This window comes from Rhincodon typus, chromosome 28 (genome assembly GCF_021869965.1).
Source record: "Rhincodon typus isolate 14 chromosome 28, sRhiTyp1.1, whole genome shotgun sequence".
Taxonomy (NCBI): domain Eukaryota; kingdom Metazoa; phylum Chordata; class Chondrichthyes; order Orectolobiformes; family Rhincodontidae; genus Rhincodon; species Rhincodon typus.
Window position 1 is genome coordinate 29,043,919 of NC_063359.1, and position 10,500 is coordinate 29,054,418.

At 38.3% G+C, this 10,500-nt stretch overlaps 1 protein-coding gene across 4 annotated transcripts in view; it reads right to left on the reverse strand.

The window, feature by feature from the left end:
- The window catches only part of si:dkeyp-72a4.1 (uncharacterized protein LOC100148058 homolog), a 426,843-nt gene that overhangs the window by 350,447 nt on the left and 65,896 nt on the right, over positions 1-10,500 (reverse strand). For all 4 annotated transcript variants that reach the window (XM_048613459.1, XM_048613462.1, XM_048613461.1 and 1 more), the window contains exon 2: positions 3,920-4,041. In XM_048613459.1, the coding sequence (XP_048469416.1) occupies positions 3,920-4,041 (122 nt within the window). The remainder of the gene's footprint in view (positions 1-3,919; positions 4,042-10,500) is intronic.

Sequence of the window (10,500 nt, forward strand, 5' to 3'; positions counted from 1 at the left end):
CAAACGTGAGGAAAATGCATTGATGCCTCAGTGCATTTTGAACAAGTTCAGTAAGTGGGCAAATACATGGCAGATGAAGTGTAATGTGAATAAATGTAAAGTTATCCACTTTGATACAAAGGACAGAAAGGCAAAGGACAGAAAGGCAGATTATCTGTATATCAACAGACTGGGAATTATGGCACCTATCATTAATAGATCTAATCAGGAATGCTGCAGAAACTTCTTTACCAAGATAGTGATTAGAATAGGAAACTCACTCCATAAGCAGTCACTGACTCAAACAGCATGTATGTAGTCAGGGGTTAGAGAAGGGTGGGATGATGCATGTGCAAAGCATAATTAATTACTGGTATCAAATTGAATGGCCCATTTCGGTTCAGAACATTGCTTATAATTTCATGCAAGATACTGCTAACAAAAGGCAGTCAAACGTTTGTGCAACAAATCTAGCATTTTCTGACACTACTCAAATTAGACATTTTTATAAAATTTGATCATGTTAATTTAGACAAGCTAAAATTCAAGACCAATGCAACTAAGGATGGCATTTTGCTTGCAAATGATCCATTTTGCAAGTAAATAAAAATAAGTGCAGTGTATTTCCTACGTGACCTAGCTACTACAAATCCCTGCACACAAGTTCGGAAATTTAAAATAAAAGATGAAAATCTAAACATTATTAGTTGCTTAAAATAGGAGTTATAGCACTGAAACGTACAACAAACAGCATGTTAATTTAAAACAATGTTTTCATTTAAAATCTTTAACATAATAAAGCATCCCAAGATGTTGATCATGAAAGAAATCAAAAAATCTGACACCAGACAGAAGGACTAACAGAGGAGAAGACCAAAAACTTGATCAAAGAAGAAGGTTTTAAAAGGAGGATCTTAAAAAAGGAGGAAAGATAAGTAGAGAGACAGAGATGGTTAGGGCAGTGAAAGTCACAGCCAGTAACAGAGCAATTAGGGGATACATAAACAGCTAAAATCAAGGGAGTGACTATAGCGTAGAGATTCATAATACCAGAAGAGGTTGCAAAGACAGAGGGATAAAGGCCATGGAGAGATTTGCAAACAAGGATGAGAACATGTTAAATAAAAAAAAAAGTCCTTTCTTAACCAAGAGCCAGTGAAGGTCAGTGAATACAGGAGTGATTAATTACTTAGACTTGCTGAGAGTTGGGATGTGGGCAGTCTGGATGCCAAATTTATACAGGATGGAAGATGGGAGTTTGGCCAGAAGTACACTGTGACCCGAGTAGAAGGAATGCACTGGTAATCAAGCTCCACTGCTCTACAGCTGTCACAAATGTATAAATGAGTAAATGAATTCTCAAGTTGGTTAAGTTGCCTGACTTTGACTGCTATCTGGGATAAAAGAAACTCACACCGGGCTTTACCAATTAACAAAAAATTACAAACAAACTTATCCTTTAACAAGTGGCACAACATATTATTAACCATTGCTATGCAAATTGAAACTATATCCCCTTTAAACTCAAATATGCATACGTTCATTCATAAATAGGACAAACAGCTCTGTAAAAATATCACGAGTAGAGATAGACAAAAAAAAGGAACAAATTCTGTAGATGAAGAGTCCAAGCCAAGGGTGGAATTAATTGACTTTCCCCACACAGTTCATCGACTTTTGACAATATATTAAGAATTTTCAATTGCAGAACAATTGCAGACCCTCAATTCAGTAGCTGGTCAGTTGATCTTAGGTGCTTACTCGAGTTAAAAGTCATTTCCAGAGACATAATTTTTTTCTACTCAGAACGACAAAGAAAGAGACTGGTCTTTGCTTGCAGGCTTTCCAGAGATTTGGGCTCAACAACCCTTTCTAAGGTCTAAGGTCTGTGACAAATTGCAACTTTCAAATCCAAATACTGCTGCTAAGCAGACTTTCAGTGGTCCTCCAGCATTAACTCACAGTCGTTACTCACATTCAGAATCAGCTATATAACAACAGTGAGCACGTGCAAGTTGTGCAGGAAGTCTTAGAAAGGGAAGTGATGATACAAAAGAGGTCAAATGAGTCTTGCCATTTTGTCAGAGTACAGCAGCAAAACTGAGAACATTATAATAGAATTTATTCTTATGCAACATCAATATTTGTATATTTTTCAAGAAGGGTTACAGAAAGCGTGATTTATTTCCTTGATCCGAGAATAGAAATTAGTGCAATTCAACTCATGTTCTCACTAAGATCAACTAGTTCAGCTGAAAATAACAATTGCGTCTGGAAACCCCTGATCTGCAGAGGGCTCAGTTTACTATTTAAAATGCCACAGCTTACTGGGGTAGCATACTGGAAACCAAGCCCCACTATTCATCACAAAAGTTGAAAAGTTCAATGTATATTAAGTCCCCAATCTTCCTGTCAGGTAGAACAAGGCCATTAGAAAATACAGGCCAGTTTTCTGTGCCTAAAGTATTTTTTTTACTAAAGATAAACAGATTCTATCTATAATAAACACCCATGAAGCGTCGACATATAATTCTACCTGTTAAACTGTAACCCGCTTATATAAAACTGACACACACACACACACACACGCGCGCGCGCGCCTGCTCAAATAAAAGCGCTATGGGTGAAGGGGTCGAACTGAGAAAGCAATTGAATGGCCCCAGGTCACAGGATTCACCAAGATGATCCTTTTGCTTGCTAGGACTAATTGTTCTTCAAAAGCGCTCTTCTTTAAGGAGGCACAGGTGATTAGAATACCAACTGCAAAATCTCTTAGTTACTGCTTAAAGCCACAGCTTACAAGAGCTGGTGAGGGATAATAAACTGGCTTTCTTCACGCTTTAGGTATTTTATTGGAGAGAAAGACACAGATCACCTACCCTTTCAGAAGTGCAAAGACTTCTGCCAGCATCACTCGTGCCACAAGGCTTTCAGCTCCCCAGGAGCCTATCAGATTGTTGCTAGACTGACAGCCTTGGTCATACTTAACGTGTCAGGACTCTACAAAACAAATCAGCTACTTGTTGCCAGCCAAATCTCCTTGTACACATCCCACAGATGGATGTACATACATATACACACCACACACACAACCCCGGCTGTTTTAACCAGCAGCAGTGTACACATGACGTGAAATGAATTTGGTAACCTATTTTTAAAAATTACAGCAATCCCTTCCACAATACTTTGCTATTTATAAAAGATAATTCTTTCTCCATTTCAGTCCACAATCAAAAATATAAAGAAAAAGGGGTGGTCTTTTATGACCGAAACACAGAAAATAGGAGGAATAGGCCATTCAGCCCTAGAAGCCTGCTCTACCATTCAATATAATCATGACTGATCATCCAACTTAATACCCTGTGCCCACTTCCCCCATACCCTTTAACACCTTTAGTCCCATAAACTACACCTATCTGCTTTTTGAAAACAGTCAATGTTTTGATTTCGAGACAACAAGGTGCAGGGCTGGATGAACACAGCAGGCCAAGCAGCATCATAGGAGCAGTTTCGACTGTTTTTTGTGGCAGAGAATTCCGCAGGCTCACCATGTTTTGGATGAAGATATTTCTCCTTGTCTCAGTCCCAAATGGCCTACCCTGTATTCTTAGACTGTGACTCATGGTTCTGGACTCCCTGCTCATTAGGAGTATCTTTTCTGTATTTACCTTATCTAGTCCTGTTAAAATGTTACAGGTTTCTACGCGATCACCCCTCATCCTTCTAAACTCCAGTGAATACAATCCTAACTGATCCCAGTCTCACTCCCTACATCAGTCCTGCCATTCCAGGAATCTGTCTGGTAACCTCTGCAGCCAAAACATCCTTCCTTGTATAAGAAGGCCAAAAAAAAAACCAAAACAATATTAATAGAATACAAGTGTAATGTTACATTCACAACATCACATCATCTTTTATCATAAAGTAAACTTCCACATACCTCTTCTTTGTCCAGCAATAGCAACTGACCATCCGTGACAACACAAAATTTGGTGTTCCATATTGCACGTCCATGATGCGATTTTCCACATGATATCCTATGTGTGAGTGGACCTCTTACATCTGAAACACAGAATGCAGTTTTCATCTTTATGAAGGGGACACTGACCTGACAATTAAAAAGTAATTATTCATTATGAAGTCTATATTGGCTTTCACTTCAGTCAAAATTATTATAAGGATTAGAAGAAAGTTCAGAGTGTACAATATCACGTCTATTAATTCACATCAACTGTTTCTCGCTACTTACGGAGTAAGCAGAGGTGAAAGGACAAGGATCAGGTGTTACCACAAAGAACAAAAAGAAACAAGGTAAATCAAATTTCAATGTCTATTTGACTTTAAACTGAGAAAGATTACAAATGCTACATTTCTATAGATTGAAAAGTAGGTTGTGTCATGATATTTGTGGGCAGTTTATAAGAATCAAGTTTAGAGGAGAACTCAGCACAGCAGTACTTCTGTCAATAACTTATTTTCTTTTGTTAATTGAAGAGGTGTTGGAAGTTAAAGGAACTTTGACCACCAGTTCTGTGGTGGGATAAACCCATGTTCCCAGCCTTCGCCTCTGAATCACTAAAGCAGAAACTTAAAACAAGAAAGCCGGAAGAAGGGTGTTAAACAAACAATTGTACCCTCCCATTATTTTATATTCTTGGGTTGAAACCTGTGCAAAATTTCTTGAATGGCAGGCTGCAGAGATTGTTTTGACATGAACAGTAAATGCACATTGCAAATATGAGTTATAAATATAGCAAAACACCACAGAGAGCCACATCCTGTGTTAAAAATAACCAAAATGAAAACACAGTTTCAACCTTCCATAGTGTACTTGTACACATTGCACGTCAAGTGCATCTTTACGGAAAAACTGAAAAATTGTTAGAAGTCAAAATAAAAAAAAACACAGAAAATGCTGGAAATACAGACTTATTGTGTATTTTCAGCATTTTCTTTTTATCTAGGTTTCCAGTGTCTGCAGTATCTAGCTTTTTGACAGGTCAAAGCCATTGTGTTTCAGTCATTCACTACATCTCGGTGAGAGAACATGGATTGTTCTTCATTTTGTACAGCTATAAATTATTTGCATCTACATAGCACTTTCAGGACGTCTCAAATTACAAGTATATCATTGGTTGCAATGCAAACTGCTATCATTATTGTAATGTAAAACAACAGCCGATTTGTAAACTGCAAACTCCCACAAACAGTAATATGATAACAATCGATTTTCTTTTTGTGAAAAATAAATGACAGTGAGTTCAACATCCACTGTCATCAGGCAAGAACCCTATCAAGTGCGATAGCGTTCCCTTCTCACCAGACTTCCCACAGAGAGGTAAAGGATCAGACAAAGGATTTCTTCAACCACAGGATCAATTCTATGTAAATACTGTGTCTTCCTTGTTTAACCTTTATTTCCCTTCATGTTTGCAATGACTTGACGCCAGTGGAACAAAGGATCCTCACATCATAATCCTTGGGTTGTCTGTAGATCAGACCTCATGTTACAAAATATTTCAGAGAAACAGGGATAGCTAACTAGCTAAATGCATGTGCAAAAATAATACCTAGACAGGTGATAGTAGGAACTGCAGATGCTGGAGAATCCGAGACAACAAGGTGCAGGGCTGGATGAACACAGCAGGCCAAGCAGCATCATAGGAGCAGAGAGGCTGACGTTTCGGGCCTAGACCCTTCATCAGAAAAGGGGGAGGGGAAGGGGGTTTAGAAATAAATAGGGAGAGAGTGGGAGGCGGATAGAAGAGGGATAGAGGAGAGGATAGGTGGAGAGGAAACAAACAGGTCGAAGAGGCGGGAATGGAGCCAGTAAAGGTGAGTGTAGGTAGGGAGTTAGGAAGGGGATGGGTCAGTCCAGGGAGGACGGACAGGTCAAGGGGGCGGGATGAGGTTGGTCGGTAGGAGATGGAGGTGCGGCTTGAGGTGGGAGGAGGGGATAGGTGGGAGGAAGAACAGGTTAGGGAGGCAGGGACGAGCTGGACTGGTTTTGGGATGCGGTAGGGGGAGGGGAGATTTTGAAACTTGTGAAATCCACATTGATACCATTGGGCTGCAGGGTTTCCAAGCGGAATATGAGTTGCTGTTCCTGCAACCTTCGGGTGGCATTGTTGTGGCACTGCAGGAGGCCATCACCTTGGTTTCGTTGATCCAGTGGTTTTGATCTGTCATTTTCTGCAAGCAACGACATTTGAATCCTGTGCTGTTCAATAGGATTTCTGGTCCTGATTGCATAATGACATTGAAGCAAAACAATAGTAAAAGGGTAACAAAATTCAGACTTCTTGTATAACATTTTCAAGCAATGTTTCATTCTGGGATCAGGATTGACTGGTCAGCTGGGATCATAACAAATAAAATTTTAGTGCTTTGAACATGTAGTCAGTTGCACTGCTACAGAAAAATCGGTCATTGTCATATTAACGTTTATTTTTAAATCCAACTAACAATATTCTAGTGTTTCATGTGTATGTGGGTAACTGTCATTTCTGACTTGTGTAATTACATGGATAATCAATTTACAAATGATGAAAATGTTTTTACTTATTTAGGATATGATATCTTGCAAGTTTTGAATCTATGGCTATATTCATAAAAACATAATGAGGTACTATAGTTAACATTCCATTCATATTATTGTGATATGGATTTGTTTGCTCTGCTCTGAGAACACTATTTAAGTATGAATATTTGCATCATCGTAGCCCTTGCTTAATGTAGGGAATGAATAGTGTTACATTAAAGGCCAGGATTAATATGTGATTCCATTCCTCCCTTTGTAAAAAATAAGCATAGCTTTTGACTCTTGATTGCTGTGATAAATGAACAAATTGACAATTATAGTCAGCCCTTGTCTTGTGTGTTGAATGCATTCTTTAGAGTAACAGCAAATAGAAGATCCTGAATCAGCTAACATGGCTGATTGGGGTCAAGCTAGGATTTGGTTTACACTTGACATATTACTGTAATTGATAGGATGATTAGTCTTTGCAGCTGCCAAGGATTTAACAATTTGAATTCTGTTTGCCATTAGATTCTGGGTTATTATGAGAGGTTTTGATAGAATGAGTACTGGTTTTATGGTCTGTGAAATGAATTTAAGAGCTTGATATTACCATTTAAATATTTTAGTGTCAAGAGTCACCAGAAAAATAATTACATTTTATCTTTTAGACCTTAATTATTTATCAAACTAAAGATAGTCTGTCCTCTATGTACAGGAGACCAACTTTGTACATAAAAATACATTACCACAAAGTCAAAATCCATTGCAAATTGCTTCTTAAATCTTCCATGTTAGATTTTATGGCTGAATTGTCTTTTCTCCAATTAATCTACCTTGCTAATTGCAAGGATAGTTTTACGGTAGCAATGGTGTCAACTCTCTAATACCTTCAGTTATCCAGAGACCATGAATGTCAGCAGATTAAAGTGCATGGAATTGGGGAAAGTGTATTGAGATGGGTAAGAAACTGGTTGGCAGAGAAGAAACAAAGAGAAGGAATTTTCAAATTGGCAGGCAGTAACTAGTGGGGTGCCACAGGGATTGGAGCTGGGACCCTAGCTATTCACAGTACATATAAACGATTTGGATGATGGAAAGTTTGCAGACGATACCAAGTTGGGTGGGAGGGTGAACTGTGATGAGGATGCAGAGATCCTTCAGCGTGATCTTGACAGGTTGAGTGAGTGGGTGAATCAATGGCAGATGTAGTATAATTTTGGATAAATGTGAGGTTATTCACTTTGGAAGCAAAAAAAAGGAGGCAGATTACTACCTGAATGCTGTAAATTGGGAGAGGGGAGTATGCAGCGACACCTGGGGTGTCCTTGTGCACCAGTCACTGAAGGTAAGCATGCAGGTGCAGCAGGCTGTTAAGAAGGCAAATGGTATATTGGCCTTCATTGTGAGAGATTTGAGTACAGGAGTAGGGATGTGTTATTGCAGTCATACAGGGCCTTGGTAAGACCATACCTAGAATATTGTGTGTAGTTTTGGCCTCCTTTTCTGAGGAATGATGCTCTTGCTCTCGGGAGTGCAGTGAAGGTTTACCAGGCTGATTCTAGGGATAGTGAGTCTGATGTGTGAGGAGATATTGACTAGGTTTGGATTGTTTTTGCTAGAGTTCAGATGAATGAGGGGGAATCTCATAGAGACTTAAAATTCTAACTGGACTGGACAGGGTAGAAGCAGGAAGGATGTTCCCGATGGTGGGTATGTCCAGAACCAGGGGTCACAATATGAGGATTCAGGATAGACCATTTAGCACAGAGATGAGGAGACAATTCTTCACCCAAAGAGTGGCGAGCCTGTGGAATTCATTACCACAGGAAGTAGTTGATGCCAAAACACCGAATGTATTCAAGAGCCGACTAGCTATAGCACTTGGGCTGAATGGGATCAAAGGTTATGGGGAGAAAGCAGGATTAGGCTATTGAGTTGAACGATCAGCCATGATAGTGAAGCATGGTGGAGCAGGCTTGAAGGGCCGAAGGCCGCCTCCTGCTCCTATCTTCTATGTTTCTATATTACTTAATTTTGATCATAATCTTTTCCTCCCTCTTTTGGGATGCTGAAGTGAATTATATGTTTTGCCAAACGTTCTGGTTAAGGCCAGCATGCTCTATGCAGACGAACAGTTGTCATAAAGATGACTAATATATTACTTTCATTTGGGAATTTAGATTTTAAAATAAATGTGAAATAGATGTGAGGTTTCAGTTCTATGAAGTGTGTTTTTTTAAGAGGCTAGAAGTTATTTGAAATAGAGAACAAAAAATACCATTTTTAACAAAACATATATGACTTGAAGTGTCCAGCAGGATACCTGTGGTGCTCAATGATAAAAATGCAACCTTGTAAATACTTCACGACCTACAGAAAAACAGGCCAGGGGCCATGAATAGAATCCGATATCAATTCTGGGTTTTCAGTGCAGAAGAACAGATTTGTCCTAGCAGAAGGGCAAGTTGGTTTATAACGTCTCCAAGCTGTGAAAATATATGTGTAAGCTTTTTGAAGCTATAGAACTGATGGGGTTTTGGCCATTAGAACTGAAAAGGAACCCAGGTCATCTCAGCTGGAAAGAATGTGCCAGGGGTATCAAAACTGTAAAGTGTTAGCTTGCTAAGAAATTTAAATAAAGTGGGAGTGAAACATCATGGGTATTGAGTATCTGAAAAAGATATTGCTCGGAAAAAGGTTATAACTTTTTGATTTTTGATCTTCTTGAAGTTTTTAAAAATATTTTGATTAGACTTTTTTTCCTTGATTAGTAAAATTGTGCTTTTTGTTGAAGAACATTTGACTGTCTTTTGTGAGTATGTTCAGTGACTAGCCACGTGGTAGGCAACTTCAAAAATTAAACCTGTGATCCATCAAACTAGGTTTCACCTCACGGCCCTGACATCCAGTATTACCATCAGCTAGTCAAACTGGAGAACTTTCTAGGTCTTAGTGAGTCAGTGCCATGGCAAATGGCATATTGTGGCAAACATCTAAGTAAGAGATTTGAGGGTTCAATACCAATTATTGTAATCTATGTAGCATATGTGATTATACTGTATGTGAGCATGTAGGAAATATTCCAAAATACTCAGTTTAAAAATTTATGATAATGATAACTGTGGTTCAGTTTTCTTCGTAGATTTGTACCAACTAATGCCGATGTCAAAGGATTTCAATTATAGGTATTGCAAGGCAATGTAATACAACAGAATCAAAAGAAATCATTAGTCATTAACTTTGTATCTGCATAGTGTAAATTTATCTCCATCATATTGTTACGTATGGTAACTGAAATAAATCATGAATAAAGAAGGCAAAGTAGTGATTATAATTCTCTATTAAAAATATTAATATATATAAATTATGTCTGTTTGTGCTCATGTATAGATTTAGCAGTATCCTGTAAAATTTACACAAACCTATTTTAATCCATGCTAGAGTTGTCGGTTTTATTCTATTTCGTATTTTCTTTCCAGCTTTAATTTTTATTTTGAAGTCATTTGGGCTGTTTTTCCTTGAAATCCTCATTATTTGAGGATGTTAAGTGCCACACTACTACTGGGGCAAGGCCCCAAGAACTGTCTCAACCAGCATGTATATTGAACTTGTGCTGTTGGTGCTACTTTCCACTATAGTCTAGCCAATCAACCAATTAAGCTAACTAGTTTCCTCCTTGAGAATTATTTTAATTGAAGTGTTGATTGTGAATCTAGCTAGAACAGGAACCCACAAGAAAACTTCCAAATTTTCTTGGAAGATTTCTTGTGGAGAAAATAGTATCAAATTTATTCTTGTAGTTAGTAGTATTATCACAATGTAGGAATGCTAGGTTGTGGAATCCAACACACTTATTACCTGATAGTGTTTGCATAAATACTTTAGGAATGTAAAATTAATAAAACTGAACATGTTCCAAGGGAGTTTTAATCTTGTATCACCTGTCTAGGTCAACAAGGTGCAGGGCTGGATGAACACAGCAGGCCAAGCAGCATCAT